The sequence below is a fragment of the Oncorhynchus kisutch genome, unplaced genomic scaffold (assembly GCF_002021735.2).
Source record: "Oncorhynchus kisutch isolate 150728-3 unplaced genomic scaffold, Okis_V2 scaffold754, whole genome shotgun sequence".
Taxonomy (NCBI): Eukaryota; Metazoa; Chordata; class Actinopteri; order Salmoniformes; family Salmonidae; genus Oncorhynchus; species Oncorhynchus kisutch.
Genome location: NW_022262699.1, coordinates 83,484 through 101,230, shown reverse-complemented (window position 1 = coordinate 101,230; position 17,747 = coordinate 83,484). Strand labels below are relative to the sequence as shown.

Genomic DNA, 17,747 nt, shown 5'->3' with positions numbered 1-17,747 from the left:
TCTGCCCAAACATGAACTTGATGTACTGGCTGCGGTTACTAGACAGTTTTTGTGAATAATAATAAAAAAAATATTAACAATAATAATAACAATAATAATAATAATAATAATAAAATAATAATAATAATAATAATAATAAAATAATAACAATAATAATAATAATAATAATAATAATAAAATAATAATAATAATAATAACAATAATATTAACAATAATAATAATAAAATAATAATAATAACAATAATAATAATAATAATAATAATAATAAAATAATAATAATAATATTAACAATAATAATAATAATAATAATAATAATAAAATAATAATAATAATAAAATAAGAAGAAGAAGAATAATAAGAATAACAATAATAATAATAATAATAATAATAAAATAATAACAATAAAATAATAATAATAATAATAATAATAATAATAATAATAATAATATAATAATAATAATACGAAAATAAGAATAAGAATAAAATAAGAATAAGAATAAAATAAGAATATAATAATAATAATAGTAATAATAAGAATATAATAAGAATAATAAGAATATAATAAGAATAATAAGAATAATATTAAATAATATAATAATATAATAATAAGGCATTGCTTGCTGTTTGGGGTTTTAGGCTGGGTTTCTGTACAGCACTTTGAGATATCAGCTGATGTACGAAGGGCTATATAAATAAATTTGATTTGATTTTTGATTTGATTTGATTTGATTTGATTTGATTTGATTTGATTATATAGGATATTGACCACAACAAACATGGAAGATAGATGTTATTGTCTTCCAGTTTTATGCCTGTTCAAAGTTACCTTCAAAGCATAATTTAACAATAGTGTGCAGAAACCATCACAAACACACACACCCACATGTTTCAAAATACACACACACACAAGCCCGGAAATGTTTCAACACACACAAACGCCCAGATATATCTCAACAACACTAGACCAGATATGTCTCAACAACACTAGACCAGATATGTCTCAACAACACTAGACCAGATATGTCTCAACAACACAAGACCAGATATGTCTCAACAACACTAGACCAGATATGTCTCAACAACACTAGACCAGATATGTCTCAACAACACTAGACCAGATATATCTCAACAACACTAGACCAGATATATCTCAACAACACTAGACCAGTTATGTCTCAACACCACTAGACCATGGTGAGTTAGGTCAAATGGTCTCCTCCCAGTAGAGCGAAGGTCGGCCATATTGATTTATTTGTGTTAGTGACAGTCTCTCTCCTGTTTAACAGAATACTGGAGGTCTGAGCTGATGCACGTTGCTTTCGAGTGATGCTTTAAACACAGCCGAGGAAGGCCCTGGGATGGCCTGCCTGTCGATGATGTCATTATCCCAGTAAGTCATAAACAGTCACAGTGATAAAGGCGAGCGCTGCACATGCCGCCTCTCAGGTCACTAAGTACGGTGATGCTCCTTACACATTACAGAACCGGAATTAGGAAGCATTTTTGTTTTGCTTGTCTCTCTCTCTGTAACTATGACGTGGATGTAAATAAACCCAGCTGGGGGACAGTCTACACCAAGTTCTCCAAAACAAGACGTGATGTTCACCCTCTCCCCAAGGACACATCAACCATCTATCAGCCTTCTATCTGTGAACACATACCGCTGAATTAAGAGGGGAAGAGATGTCTAACACACTAGATAAATGATAAGCTAAATGTCAATAGGCAGGACAGCACACACTGTTTAAAACACCACAGTATAAACATATACAGGACTGTGTAACTGACGCAAGACTGGAACTTGGCAACGATCCAACATTTACACAACAAAGGAACGTAGACTAGGCTACACATCAACCAAACAGCCTTATTCATTCACTTCCAGAACAGTAAATCAGCTATTTAATGAAACACTGTATAGGTAAAGTAAAGGCAAGATGACCCCAGATTCCCCTTGACTTTGTGTGATGTAATGTACTCAGATCTCCATACTGAGTTGAATGCTGACCTGTATAAATCACATCAAATCAAATCAAATCAAATGTTATTTGACACATACACATGGTTAGCAGATGTTAGTGCGAGTGTAGCGAAATGCTTGTGCTTCTAGTTCCGACAATAAATAAATAAACAATAAATAAATGTCGGGTTGATGCTGGACGTTAAAACTGAGCAGCTGTTGGTTGAACAATGAGGACAAACATCAGAAATAGCCACAGCCTTTTCCAGCCATAGTGGAACATACTCTAAACATCATAAATGTTATTCAATGTCATTTCAATAAACTTGTGTCAGACTAATGTAGTACCTACTGAATATACATACTACTGATGCAGTTTAAATCTCCTGCATACAGTCTTTAAATATATCCAGTCTTTTTAATTTGATTTATATTTTAAAAAAGGGAGGTACCAAACCAAGTGACACCCTATTCCCTACATAGTGTACTACTCAATTGGTCAAAAAGTACTGCATTATAAAGCTAATAGGTCAAATAGGGTTCCATTTGGAATGCATCCCAAACAGCCAATGGCTGCTCTGCCTCTGCTCAGCTGACCTCACTACACACAGAGCCTCATTCAGAATGGGATTGTTTCTGTCCAGCTGGCTCACAGCAATGAGCACAGCAGCTGTAAGATAGCTGGAGGGACATACCGTACCAGTCAAAAGATTAAGAACACCTACTCATTTAAAGGTTTTTCTTTATTTTTACTATTTTATACATTGTAGAATAATAGTGAACACATCAAAACTATGAACTAACACATATGGAATCATGTAGTAACCAAAAAAGTGTTAAACACATGAAAGTCCAAATTCGAGATTTTTGGTTCCAACCAACGTGTCTTTGTGAGACGCAGATAAGGTGAATGGATGATCTCCGCATGTGTTGTTCCCACCGTGAAGCATAGAGGAGGACGTGTGAGTGTGTCTGGGTGCTTTGCAGGTGACACTGTCAGTGATTTATTTAGAATTCAAGGCACACTTAACCAACATGGCTACCACAGCATTCTGCAGCAATACGCCATCCCATCTGGTTTGCACTTAGTGGGACTATCATTTGTTTTTCAATGACCCAACACCTCCAGGCTGTGTAAGGGCTACTTGACGGAAAGAAGGAAAGTGATGGAGTGCTGCATCAGATGACCTGGCCTCCACAAACACCCAACTTCAAGCCAATTGAAACGGTTTGGGATGAGTTGGGCCGTAGAGGGAAGGAAAATCAGCCAGCAAGTGCTCAGCATATGTGGGAACTCCTTCAAGACTGTTGGAAAAGCATTCCAGGTGAAGCTGGTTGAGAGAATGCCAATTTTATGCAAGTAATAGTAAAGGGTGGCTACTTTGAAGAATTTCAAATCTGAAATAGATTTTGATTTGTTTAACACTTTTTTGGTTACTACATGATTCCATGGGTTATTTCATAGTTTTGATGTCTTCACTAAAATATAGAAAATAGTAAAAATAAAGAAAAACCCTTGAATGAGTAGGTGTCCAAACTTTTGAATGGTACTGTATATCTCTCCCTACCTGCCTGTCTTGTGTACAGCAAAACATCAACATGGACAAAACCCTCGTGGGTTTTCTCTAACAACACAGCCATTGTGCTCAGGCAGGCACCTCACAGGCTCCTAGCATGACTTGTTCCAGGCAGGCACCTCACAGGCTCTGCAGGCTCTTAGCATGGCTTGGTCCAGGCAGGCACCTCACAGGCTCCTAGCATGGCTTGGTCCAGACAGGCACCTAACAGGCTCTGCAGGCTCCTCGCATGGCTTGGTCCAGGCAAGGCACCTCACGGGCTCCTAGCATGGCTTGGTCCAGACAGGCACCTCACGGGCTCTGCAGGCTCCTAGAATGGCTTGTTCCAGGCAGGCACCTCACAGGCTCTGCAGGCTCCTAGCATGGCTTGTTCCTGGTAGGCACTTCACAGGCTCTGCAGGCTCCTAGCATGGCTTGTTCCTGGTAGGCACCTCGCAGGCTCTGCAGGCTCCTAGCATGGCTTGTTCCTGGTAGGCACCTCGCAGGCTCTGCAGGCTCCTAGCATGACTTGTTCCTGGTAGGCACCTCGCAGGCCCTGCAGGCTCCTAGCATGGCTTGGTCCAGGCAGGCACCTCGCAGGCTCTGCAGGCTCCTAGCATGGCTTGTTCCTGGTAGGCACCTCGCAGGCTCTGCAGGCTCCTAGCATGGCTTGGTCCAGGCAGGCACCTCACAGACTCTGCAGGCTCCTAGCATGGCTTGTTCCTGGTAGGCACCTCGCAGGCTCTGCAGGCTCCTAGCATGGCTTGGTCCAGGCAGGATGTGCTTTAATCAGTTCCTTGGCCCGGGTGATTTTGGTACTGTACCAGCTCCACATTCTGTACTGGTGGCTGGGAAGGATTGGTGGGATTTGGGTGGGTAGAGCTATTTCAGACACAGCAAGCCAGTGGCTTAACCAGAAGAGCTACAGTGTTTACCTTGTTTGTAGAAACTCAGCCAAGGGAGTGGGCTCACTCACAATTTTGCCTAAGAACACAGCCATGACTAAAGAATGGTACCAACACATCCTCCGAGAGCAACTTCTCCCAACCATCCAGGCAACCATCCAGGCAAAAGTGATAACTAAGTGGCTTGGGGAATAAAACACCGATATTTTGGGTCCATGGCCAGGAAACTCCCCAGACCTTAATCCCATTGAGAACTTGTGGTCAATCCTCAAGAGGCGGGTGGACAAACAAAAACCCACTAATTCCGACAAACTCCAAGCATTGATTATGTAAGAATGGGCTGTCATCAGTCAGGATGTGGCCCAGAAGTTAATTTACAGCATGCCAGGGCAGATTGCAGAGGTCTTGAAAAAGAAGGGTCAATGCTACAAATATTGACTCTTTGCATCAACTTCATGTAATTGTCAATAAAAGCCTTTGACACTTATGAAATGCTTGTAATTATACTTCAGTATTCCATAGTAACATCTGACAAAAATATCTAAAGTCACTGAAGCAGCAAACTTTGTGGAAATTAATATTTGTGTCATTCTCAAAACTTTTGGCCACGACTGTACAGTGAAATGCTTACTTGTAAGCTCTTTCCCAACAATGCAGTATTCAGTATCAAGGTGTAGGCATAGCTATCTATCATTGGTTTTGGATTCCGTGATTCCGTGACTATAATCGGAAGCACAGTGGATTTAGGTTTCGGCTACCCAGCAGGTTTTGGCTACCCAGCAGCTACCCAGCAGGTTTCGGCTACCCAGCAGCTACCAAGCAGCTTTCGACTACCCAGCAGCTACCCAGCAGGTTTCGGCTACCCAGCAGCTACCCAGCAGCTACCCAGCAGGTTTCAGCTACCCAGCAGGTTTCAGCTACCCAGCAGCTACCCAGCAGGTTTCAGCTACCCAGCAGGTTTCAGCTACCCAGCAGGTTTCAGCTACCCAGCAGGTTTCGACTACCCAGCAGGTTTCAGCTACCCAGCAGCTACCCAGCAGGTTTCAGCTACCCAGCAGGTTTCAGCTACCCAGCAGGTTTCAGCTACCCAGCAGCTACCCAGCAGCTACCCAGCAGGTTTCAGCTACCCAGCAGCTACCCAGCAGCTACCCAGCAGGTTGCAGCTACCCAGCAGGTTTCAGCTACCCAGCAGCCACCCAGCAGCTACCCAGCAGGTTTCAGCTACCCAGCAGCTACCCAGCAGGTTTCAGCTACCCAGCAGCTACCCAGCAGGTTTCAGCTACCCAGCAGGTTTCAGCTACCCAGCAGCTACCCAGCAGCTACCCAGCAGGTTTCAGCTACCCAGCAGCTACCCAGCAGGTTTCAGCTACCCAGCAGCTACCCAGCAGCTACCCAGCAGGTTTCAGCTACCCAGCAGCTACCCAGCAGCTACCCAGCAGGTTTCAGCTACCCAGCAGGTTTCAGCTACCCAGCAGCTACCCAGCAGCTACCCAGCAGGTTTCAGCTACCCAGCAGCTACCCAGCAGCTACCCAGCAGGTTTCAGCTACCCAGCAGGTTTCAGCTACCCAGCAGCTACCCAGCAGCTACCCAGCAGGTTTCAGCTACCCAGCAGCTACCCAGCAGGTTTCAGCTACCCAGCAGCTACCCAGCAGGTTTCAGCTACCCAGCAGGTTTCAGCTACCCAGCAGGTTTCAGCTACCCAGCAGCTACCCAGCAGCTACCCAGCAGGTTTCAGCTACCCAGCAGCTACCCAGCAGGTTTCAGCTACCCAGCAGGTTTCAGCTACCCAGCAGCTACCCAGCAGGTTTCAGCTACCCAGCAGGTTTCAGCTACCCAGCAGGTTTCAGCTACCCAGCAGCTACCCAGCAGCTACCCAGCAGGTTTCAGCTACCCAGCAGCTACCCAGCAGCTACCCAGCAGGTTGCAGCTACCCAGCAGGTTTCAGCTACCCAGCAGCCACCCAGCAGCTACCCAGCAGGTTTCAGCTACCCAGCAGCTACCCAGCAGGTTTCAGCTACCCAGCAGCTACCCAGCAGGTTTCAGCTACCCAGCAGGTTTCAGCTACCCAGCAGCTACCCAGCAGCTACCCAGCAGGTTTCAGCTACCCAGCAGCTACCCAGCAGGTTTCAGCTACCCAGCAGCTACCCAGCAGCTACCCAGCAGGTTTCAGCTACCCAGCAGCTACCCAGCAGCTACCCAGCAGGTTTCAGCTACCCAGCAGGTTTCAGCTACCCAGCAGCTACCCAGCAGCTACCCAGCAGGTTTCAGCTACCCAGCAGCTACCCAGCAGCTACCAGCAGGTTTCAGCTACCCAGCAGGTTTCAGCTACCCAGCAGGTTTCAGCTACCCAGCAGCTACCCAGCAGCTACCCAGCAGGTTTCAGCTACCCAGCAGCTACCCAGCAGGTTTCAGCTACCCAGCAGCTACCCAGCAGGTTTCAGCTACCCAGCAGGTTTCAGCTACCCAGCAGGTTTCAGCTACCCAGCAGCTACCCAGCAGCTACCCAGCAGGTTTCAGCTACCCAGCAGCTACCCAGCAGGTTTCAGCTACCCAGCAGGTTTCAGCTACCCAGCAGCTACCCAGCAGGTTTCAGCTACCCAGCAGCTACCCAGCAGCTACCCAGCAGCTACCCAGCAGGTACCCAGCAGGTTTCAGCTACCCAGCAGCTACCCAGCAGGTTTCAGCTACCCAGCAGCTACCCAGCAGGTACCCAGCAGGTTTCAGCTACCCAGGGAAGTTGTATTTCTTTTCTTTTTTTAACCCTTTTTTCTCCCCAATTGGTAGTTACAGCCTTGTCTCATCGCTGCAACTCCCGTACGGACTCGGGAGAGGCGAAGGTCGAGAGCCATGCTCTCGAGAGCCATGCGTCCTCCAAAACACAACCCATCCAACCCGGAAGCCAGCCGCACCAATGTGTCGGAGGAAACACCTTATACCTGGCGACCTGGTCAGCGTGCACTGCGCCCGGACCGCCACAGGAGTGGCTAGTGCGCGATGAGACAAGGATTTCCCTGCCGGCCAAACCCTCCCTAACCCGGACGACACTGGGCCAATTGTGCGCCGCCCCATGGGCCTCCCGGTCGCGGCCGGCTGCGACAGAGCCTGGACTCGAACCCAGAATCTCTGGTGGCACAGAGATTAGACCACTGCGCTATCCGGGAGGCCTGGAAGTTGTTTTGTCAAAAGTAAAATATGTAGGCTATGGAATCATCAACAGATGGACCACAGAGCAGCAGGCCTCCTCAACCAACAGTAGGCTATGGAATCATCAACAGATGGACCACAGAGCAGCAGGCCTCCTCAACAGACAGTAGGCTGTGGAATCATCAACAGATGGACCACAGAGCAGCAGGCCTCCTCAACCAACAGTAGGCTATGGAATCATCAACAGATGGATCACAGAGCAGCAGGCCTCCTCAACCAACAGTAGGCTATGGAATCATCAACAGATGGACCACAGAGCAGCAGGCCTCCTCAACAGACAGTAGGCTATGGAATCATCAACAGATGGAGCACAGAGCAGCAGGCCTCCTCAACAGACAGTAGGCTATGGAATCATCAACAGATGGACCACAGAGCAGCAGGCCTCCTCAACAGACATTCATTGTTGCCTGAAGTTGTTTAATATGCTGTGTTAGTGTCAGCCTGGCCTGGCAGAGCAGACCAGCAGGGCTGAACAGCAGCAGATCCTCTAGTCGGGTGGATGTGTGTTCTGATTGGCTGCCATGCAAAGCAGAAGTCCAGCCCCATCCCGCCACGGCCCTCCCCCCACCCCCCCCCTCTCCACTCCCAGTCAACTCACAGTGGTTGCCTCCCAAATGGAAAACCTATTCCCTATATAGTGCACAACGTTTAACAAGCAGTCCTAGGGAATAGGGTGCCATTTAAGAACAGTGACAGGTCTAGTGCAGCTAATCAGACCACCCTGCTGGACCCAAATGGTAACTGTTACAGAGTGAAACCAGCACCCTGTGAAAATCTGACTTGGTGGATTAGGGTTGTGGAATCAGATTAAGGTGGTAGGAGCTGCCTGAGACTGTAATGAACAAACTGAGAGGTTTTTCTCTTTCATTAGTAATCCATCAACATTCAGAGAGAGAGAGAGAGAGAGAGAGAGAGAGGCGCGAGGGATACGTAATGTTTCAACGTCCACTATGTGAGAGGAGGAGACTAGTACAGTAACAACTAGGCCCTGAGGGGGAATCTATACACACTGGGGGGAGGAGATCAGTCTGGCCAGCGAGCCAGCAACAAAGCTGTTACTACTCTATCATGTCTATACACACTGGGGGGGAGGAGATCAGTCTGGCCAGCGAGCCAGCAACAAAGCTGTTACTACTCTATCATGTCGATACACACTGGGGGGGAGGAGATCAGTCTGGCCAGCGAGCCAGCAACAAAGCTGTTACTACTCTATCATGTCTATACACACTGGGGGGAGGGGGAGGGGGGGGGGGCGGGATCAGTCTGGCCAGTGAGCCAGCAACAAAGCTGTTACTACTCTATCATTTCTATACACACTGGGGGGGAGGAGATCAGTCTGGCCAGCGAGCCAGCAACAAAGCTGTTACTACTCTATCATGTCTATACACACTGGGGGGAGGGGGAGGGGGGGGGGGGGCGGGATCAGTCTGGCCAGTGAGCCAGCAACAAAGCTGTTACTACTCTATCATTTCTATACACACTGGGGGGAGGGGGGGAGATCAGTCTGGCCAGCAAGCCAGCAACAAAGCTGTTACTACACTATCATGGCAAGTCAGTCCCACGAGAGAGCACAGTTTTCCAACTTCCACAAACAGTCATCTTATACTGCAGGCAAAGGTCAACTGGTTTGGTCAATTACATTCCAATCGCTTTTTGGAATGTCAGTTTACATAAGTGCATTGAAATGGAATTGACCCCCCCAACCCTGGTCTGAATGGTGAATAGTACAGTAAGCTGTTCACAGGGAAGTTAAAGCACTCACACACAGTTAAACAGTGCATAGGGGACAAACAGTTAGGAAAGATTTAAAGGTCCCGAAACACTCATTCTGATTCCCATGGAAAAGTGCCTTTTGAGTGACAAAAACATCAACAATATTTTTCACCAATAAAACATTTCAAAATGTGAAGTTAGGAAGTCTGAAAGGACAGATTGAGTCGTCACGGAGATAGTTGACTGAGTGGGCGGGGACCTAGAAGTCTGAAAGGATTAGATTGAGTCGTCACGGAGATAGTTGACTGAGTGGGCGGGGACCTAGCAGGCTGAGTGGGCGGGGACCTAGCAGGCTGAGTGGGCGGCGGGGACCTAGCAGGCTGAGTGGGCGGGGACCTAGCAGGCTGAGTGGGGCGGGGACCTAGAAGTCTGAAAGGATTAGATTGAGTCGTCACGGAGATAGTTGACTGAGTGGGCGGGGACCTAGCAGGCTGAGTGGGCGGGGACCTAGAAGTCTGAAAGGATTAGATTGAGTCGTCACGGAGATAGTTGACTGAGTGGGCGGGGACCTAGCAGGCTGAGTGGGCGGGGACCTAGAAGTCTGAAAGGATTAGATTGAGTCGTCACGGAGATAGTTGACTGAGTGGGCGGGGACCTAGCAGGCTGAGTGGGCGGGGACCTAGAAGTCTGAAAGGATTAGATTGAGTCGTCACGGAGATAGTTGACTGAGTGGGCGGGGACCTAGCAGGCTGAGTGGGCGGGGACCTAGAAGTCTGAAAGGATTAGATTGAGTCGTCACGGAGATAGTTGACTGAGTGGGCGGGGACCTAGTAGGCTGAGTGGGCGGGGACCTAGAAGTCTGAAAGGATTAGATTGAGTCGTCACGGAGATAGTTGACTGAGTGGGCGGGGACCTAGTAGGCTGAGTGGGCGGGGACCTAGAAGTCTGAAAGGATTAGATTGAGTCGTCACGGAGATAGTTGACTGAGTGGGCGGGGACCTAGTAGGCTGAGTGGGCGGGGACCTAGAAGTCTGAAAGGATTAGATTGAGTCGTCACGGAGATAGTTGACTGAGTGGGCGGGGACCTAGTAGGCTGAGTGGGCGGGGACCTAGAAGTCTGAAAGGATTAGATTGAGTCGTCACGGAGATAGTTGACTGAGTGGGCGGGGACCTAGAAGTCTGAAAGGACAGATTGAGTCGTCACGGAGATAGTTGACTGAGTGGGCGGGGACCTAGAAGTCTGAAAGGATTAGATTGAGTCGTCACGGAGATAGTTGACTGAGTGGGCGGGGACCTAGCAGGCTGAGTGGGCGGGGACCTAGCAGGCTGAGTGGGCGGGGGACCTAGCAGGCTGAGTGGGCGGGGACCTAGCAGGCTGAGTGGGCGGGGACCTAGAAGTCTGAAAGGATTAGATTGAGTCGTCACGGAGATAGTTGACTGAGTGGGCGGGGACCTAGCAGGCTGAGTGGGCGGGGACCTAGAAGTCTGAGAGGATTAGATTGAGTCGTCACGGAGATAGTTGACTGAGTGGGCGGGGACCTAGCAGGCTGAGTGGGCGGGGACCTAGAAGTCTGAAAGGATTAGATTGAGTCGTCACGGAGATAGTTGACTGAGTGGGCGGGGACCTAGCAGGCTGAGTGGGCGGGGACCTAGAAGTCTGAAAGGATTAGATTGAGTCGTCACGGAGATAGTTGACTGAGTGGGCGGGGACCTAGCAGGCTGAGTGGGCGGGGACCTAGAAGTCTGAAAGGATTAGATTGAGTCGTCACGGAGATAGTTGACTGAGTGGGCGGGGACCTAGTAGGCTGAGTGGGCGGGGACCTAGAAGTCTGAAAGGATTAGATTGAGTCGTCACGGAGATAGTTGACTGAGTGGGCGGGGACCTAGTAGGCTGAGTGGGCGGGGACCTAGAAGTCTGAAAGGATTAGATTGAGTCGTCACGGAGATAGTTGACTGAGTGGGCGGGGACCTAGTAGGCTGAGTGGGCGGGGACCTAGAAGTCTGAAAGGATTAGATTGAGTCGTCACGGAGATAGTTGACTGAGTGGGCGGGGACCTAGTAGGCTGAGTGGGCGGGGACCTAGAAGTCTGAAAGGATTAGATTGAGTCGTCACGGAGATAGTTGACTGAGTGGGCGGGGACCTAGTAGGCTGAGTGGGCGGGGACCTAGAAGTCTGAAAGGATTAGATTGAGTCGTCACGGAGATAGTTGACTGAGTGGGCGGGGACCTAGCAGGCTGAGTGGGCGGGGACCTAGAAGTCTGAAAGGATTAGATTGAGTCGTCACGGAGATAGTTGACTGAGTGGGCGGGGACCTAGAAGTCTGAAAGGATTAGATTGAGTCGTCACGGAGATAGTTGACTGAGTGGGCGGGGACCTAGCAGGCGGGGACCTAGAACTCTGAAAGGACAGATTGAGTCGTCACGGAGATAGTTGACTGAGTGGGGCGGGGACCTAGTAGGCTGAGTGGGCGGGGACCTAGCAGGCTGAGTGGGCGGGGACCTAGCAGGCTGAGTGGGCGGGGACCTAGCAGGCTGAGTGGGCGGGGACCTAGAAGTCTGAAAGGATTAGATTGAGTCGTCACGGAGATAGTTGACTGAGTGGGCGGGGACCTAGCAGGCTGAGTGGGCGGGGACCTAGAAGTCTGAAAGGATTAGATTGAGTCGTCACGGAGATAGTTGACTGAGTGGGCGGGGACCTAGCAGGCTGAGTGGGCGGGGACCTAGAAGTCTGAAAGGATTAGATTGAGTCGTCACGGAGATAGTTGACTGAGTGGGCGGGGACCTAGCAGGCTGAGTGGGCGGGGACCTAGAAGTCTGAAAGGATTAGATTGAGTCGTCACGGAGATAGTTGACTGAGTGGGCGGGGACCTAGCAGGCTGAGTGGGCGGGGACCTAGAAGTCTGAAAGGATTAGATTGAGTCGTCACGGAGATAGTTGACTGAGTGGGCGGGGACCTAGTAGGCTGAGTGGGCGGGGACCTAGAAGTCTGAAAGGATTAGATTGAGTCGTCACGGAGATAGTTGACTGAGTGGGCGGGGACCTAGTAGGCTGAGTGGGCGGGGACCTAGAAGTCTGAAAGGATTAGATTGAGTCGTCACGGAGATAGTTGACTGAGTGGGCGGGGACCTAGTAGGCTGAGTGGGCGGGGACCTAGAAGTCTGAAAGGATTAGATTGAGTCGTCACGGAGATAGTTGACTGAGTGGGCGGGGACCTAGTAGGCTGAGTGGGCGGGGACCTAGAAGTCTGAAAGGATTAGATTGAGTCGTCACGGAGATAGTTGACTGAGTGGGCGGGGACCTAGTAGGCTGAGTGGGCGGGGACCTAGAAGTCTGAAAGGATTAGATTGAGTCGTCACGGAGATAGTTGACTGAGTGGGCGGGGACCTAGCAGGCTGAGTGGGCGGGGACCTAGAAGTCTGAAAGGATTAGATTGAGTCGTCACGGAGATAGTTGACTGAGTGGGCGGGGACCTAGCAGGCTGAGTGGGCGGGGACCTAGAAGTCTGAAAGGATTAGATTGAGTCGTCACGGAGATAGTTGACTGAGTGGGCGGGGACCTAGAAGTCTGAAAGGATTAGATTGAGTCGTCACGGAGATAGTTGACTGAGTGGGCGGGGACCTAGAAGTCTGAAAGGATTAGATTGAGTCGTCACGGAGATAGTTGACTGAGTGGGCGGGGACCTAGAAGTCTGAAAGGATTAGATTGAGTCGTCACGGAGATAGTTGACTGAGTGGGCGGGGACCTAGCAGGCGGGGACCTAGAACTCTGAAAGGACAGATTGAGTCGTCACGGAGATAGTTGACTGAGTGGGCGGGGACCTAGTAGGCTGAGTGGGCGGGGACCTAGCAGGCTGAGTGGGCGGGGACCTAGCAGGCTGAGTGGGCGGGGACCTAGCAGGCTGAGTGGGCGGGGACCTAGAAGTCTGAAAGGATTAGATTGAGTCGTCACGGAGATAGTTGACTGAGTGGGCGGGGACCTAGCAGGCTGAGTGGGCGGGGACCTAGAAGTCTGAAAGGATTAGATTGAGTCGTCACGGAGATAGTTGACTGAGTGGGCGGGGACCTAGCAGGCTGAGTGGGCGGGGACCTAGAAGTCTGAAAGGATTAGATTGAGTCGTCACGGAGATAGTTGACTGAGTGGGCGGGGACCTAGCAGGCTGAGTGGGCGGGGACCTAGAAGTCTGAAAGGATTAGATTGAGTCGTCACGGAGATAGTTGACTGAGTGGGCGGGGACCTAGCAGGCTGAGTGGGCGGGGACCTAGAAGTCTGAAAGGATTAGATTGAGTCGTCACGGAGATAGTTGACTGAGTGGGCGGGGACCTAGTAGGCTGAGTGGGCGGGGACCTAGAAGTCTGAAAGGATTAGATTGAGTCGTCACGGAGATAGTTGACTGAGTGGGCGGGGACCTAGTAGGCTGAGTGGGCGGGGACCTAGAAGTCTGAAAGGATTAGATTGAGTCGTCACGGAGATAGTTGACTGAGTGGGCGGGGACCTAGTAGGCTGAGTGGGCGGGGACCTAGAAGTCTGAAAGGATTAGATTGAGTCGTCACGGAGATAGTTGACTGAGTGGGCGGGGACCTAGTAGGCTGAGTGGGCGGGGACCTAGAAGTCTGAAAGGATTAGATTGAGTCGTCACGGAGATAGTTGACTGAGTGGGCGGGGACCTAGTAGGCTGAGTGGGCGGGGACCTAGAAGTCTGAAAGGATTAGATTGAGTCGTCACGGAGATAGTTGACTGAGTGGGCGGGGACCTAGCAGGCTGAGTGGGCGGGGACCTAGAAGTCTGAAAGGATTAGATTGAGTCGTCACGGAGATAGTTGACTGAGTGGGCGGGGACCTAGCAGGCTGAGTGGGCGGGGACCTAGAAGTCTGAAAGGATTAGATTGAGTCGTCACGGAGATAGTTGACTGAGTGGGCGGGGACCTAGAAGTCTGAAAGGATTAGATTGAGTCGTCACGGAGATAGTTGACTGAGTGGGCGGGGACCTAGAAGTCTGAAAGGATTAGATTGAGTCGTCACGGAGATAGTTGACTGAGTGGGCGGGGACCTAGAAGTCTGAAAGGATTAGATTGAGTCGTCACGGAGATAGTTGACTGAGTGGGCGGGGACCTAGCAGGCGGGGACCTAGAACTCTGAAAGGACAGATTGAGTCGTCACGGAGATAGTTGACTGAGTGGGCGGGGACCTAGTAGGCTGAGTGGGCAGGGACCTAGAAGTCTGAAAGGATTAGATTGAGTCGTCACGGAGATAGTTGACTGAGTGGGCGGGGACCTAGCAGGCTGAGTGGGCGGGGACCTAGAAGTCTGAAAGGACAGATTGAGTAGGCACGGAGATAGTTGACTGAGTGGGCGGGGACCTAGCAGGCTGAGTGGGCGGGGACCTAGTAGGCTGAGTGGGCGGGGACCTAGTAGGGTGAGTGGGCGGGGACCTAGCAGGCTGAGTGGGCGGGGACCTAGAAGTCTGAAAGGATTAGATTGAGTCGTCACGGAGATAGTTGACTGAGTGGGCGGGGACCTAGCAGGCTGAGTGGGCGGGGACCTAGAAGTCTGAAAGGATTAGATTGAGTCGTCACGGATATAGTTGACTGAGTGGGCGGGGACCTAGCAGGCTGAGTGGGCGGGGACCTAGAAGTCTGAAAGGATTAGATTGAGTCGTCACGGAGATAGTTGACTGAGTGGGCGGGGACCTAGCAGGCTGAGTGGGCGGGGACCTAGAAGTCTGAAAGGATTAGATTGAGTCGTCACGGAGATAGTTGACTGAGTGGGCGGGGACCTAGCAGGCTGAGTGGGCGGGGACCTAGAAGTCTGAAAGGATTAGATTGAGTCGTCACGGAGATAGTTGACTGAGTGGGCGGGGACCTAGCAGGCTAAGTGGGCGGGGACCTAGAAGTCTGAAAGGATTAGATTGAGTCGTCACGGAGATAGTTGACTGAGTGGGCGGGGACCTAGCAGGCTGAGTGGGCGGGGACCTAGAAGTCTGAAAGGACAGATTGAGTCGTCACGGAGATAGTTGACTGAGTGGGCGGGGACCTAGTAGGCTGAGTGGGCGGGGACCTAGTAGGGTGAGTGGACGGGGACCTAGAAGTCTGAAAGGACAGATTGAGTAGGCACGGAGATGATCCCTTATTGCTGTTACTTCAAATCAGTGTAGATGAAGGGGAGGAGACAGGTTAAAGAATTGTTTTGAAGCCTTGAGACATTTGAGACATTGAATGTGTATGTGTGCCATTCAGGGGGTGAATGGGCCAGACAAAAGATTGAAGTGCCTTTGAATGGGGTATGGTAGTAGGTGCCAGGCGCACCGGTTTAAACTGCAACATTAGTGGGGTTTTTCCAACTCGGTATTAGGAAGGTGTTCCTAATGTTTGGAATACTCAGGGTATATTAACTATCAAACAATGTTCATAACTCATGACTATCAATGATGTCTCCTGTTTGAAATGTCTCTCGACGTAATGACATGACAACTGTGTTGTTGTTGTTTTTGGACAACCCTTCCGCTTGCTTTTGTGCCACGCTGGCTAAAGACCTAGCTAGCCAGCAACTTCTCTAGCCAGCAAACACCAGACACAGATGAAAGCAGAAACCTATAAGTACATTTGCCTTAGAATAGATGAATAGGGGAAACCTCTAATTATATTTGTTGACACGCTGCAGTCAACTTTCGGCATCAGTTGACTAGCTAACTAGCTATGTAAACCATAGCCCTCTGCAAGCACGCCTTCTGCCATTCTGTTACAAGGACGAAACCTTACTTAAAAAAAGTACTTTTGAGATATTAATATAAGTATTATAAATGTTGATGGAATTAGTGTGAAAAAATAATTGTATTTCAAAATCTAAACATATTCCATATTTGAGAGAACAATATAAGGAGTGTAACGATGCTAAGATGGTGTCTATATCATGTATGGCTGCGTTTACACAGGCAGCCCCAATTCTGACCTTTTCTTCACTATTTGGTCTTTTGACCAATCAGTTTAGCTCTGAAAAAAAGATCTGATGTGATGAAAAGATCTGATGTGATTGATCAAAATACCAATTAATGGAGAAAGAAATATCTGAATTGGGCTGCCTGTGTAAAAGCAGCCATAGGGGTTTAAAAAGGGCCTAAACTGGCCACTTTCATCATGATTTTCCCCAAAACTGTTGGTGATACAAATAGAAAAATCAGGTCCAACATCCTTCCTCCCAATGAAGTTACTACGTGAGCATTGCCAGAACAATCTGACATACCAAAAATATTTTCGGCCTACACTGGCGTGGAATCGCCAATAGCATTCACAAGCTATTTATATGTGTGGCATAAAGAGTAAAAAATGGACTTACTATGTTGATGAGTGTGAGGACATAGTTCTGTACGTGCTCCTTGCCATGGAAGCGCACCACAGAGTCGTCCACAGCCAGCAGCACCTCGATGTTGTAGTCGTCCTTCTTGGCGTGCCGCCGTTTGCGCTCAGACTCTGTCAGCTTGAGCTCCAAGAGGTCCAGAGCACCGGGGAGGTCAGCAATCCCAAAGTCTGTCACTGTGTGGAGGAGAAGAGACATGAGGAATTACAACATTTAGCATACATTTAGCACATTTAGCATATTCATGTAAACATGAACAGCATGTTCAAGTAACATAGCAACATTTAGCCTACAGCAGCATGTTTACATGAGGAATTACAACAAGTAACACTGTACTGTAGGCAGCTGGCTGGGCCATTTACAACCATGATGTGGTTCTGAAAGTACTGTACTGTAGGCAGCTGGCTGGGCCATTTACAACCATGATGTGGTTCTGAAAGTACTGTACTGTAGGCAGCTGGCTGGGCCATTTACAACCATGATGTGGTTCTGAAAGTACTGTACTGTAGGCAGCTGGCTGGGCCATTTACAACCATGATGTGGTTCTGAAAGTACTGGAATGTAGGCAGCTGGCTGGGCCATTTACAATCATACTTCCTATTTGTCAAGTTTAGCCACTTCTCTCAGTTTGTCACATTGTCACTGACAGCAATGCAAAAACTTCTCTCAGTTTGTCCTGATATTATCTCAATCATGTCCAATGGACACCTGCTATCTCCAACCTCACATGTGGATGCTTGGACCTTAGACACATAGAGAGCCCTTGTATTTATATAGAGTAGAGTAGTGGATGATTGGACCTTAGACACATAGAGAGCCCTTGTATTTATATAGAGTAGTGGATGATTGGACCTTAGACACATAGAGAGCCCTTGTATTTCTATAGAGTAGTGGATGATTGGACCTTAGACACATAGAGGGCCCTTGTATTTCTATAGAGTAGAGGATGATTGGACCTTAGACACATAGAGAGCCCTTGTATTTCTATAGAGTAGAGGATGATTGGACCTTAGACACATAGAGAGCCCTTGTATTTATATAGAGTAGAGTAGTGGATGAT

The 17,747-nt window shown here is 49.0% G+C and overlaps 1 protein-coding gene across 4 annotated transcripts in view; it reads right to left on the bottom strand.

The window, feature by feature from the left end:
- Nucleotides 1-17,747, bottom strand: part of LOC109887346 (A disintegrin and metalloproteinase with thrombospondin motifs 3) — a 157,807-nt gene that overhangs the window by 69,497 nt on the left and 70,563 nt on the right. For all 4 annotated transcript variants that reach the window (XM_031816174.1, XM_031816173.1, XM_031816171.1 and 1 more), the window contains exon 4: nucleotides 16,667-16,863. In XM_031816174.1, the coding sequence (XP_031672034.1) occupies nucleotides 16,667-16,863 (197 nt within the window). The remainder of the gene's footprint in view (nucleotides 1-16,666; nucleotides 16,864-17,747) is intronic.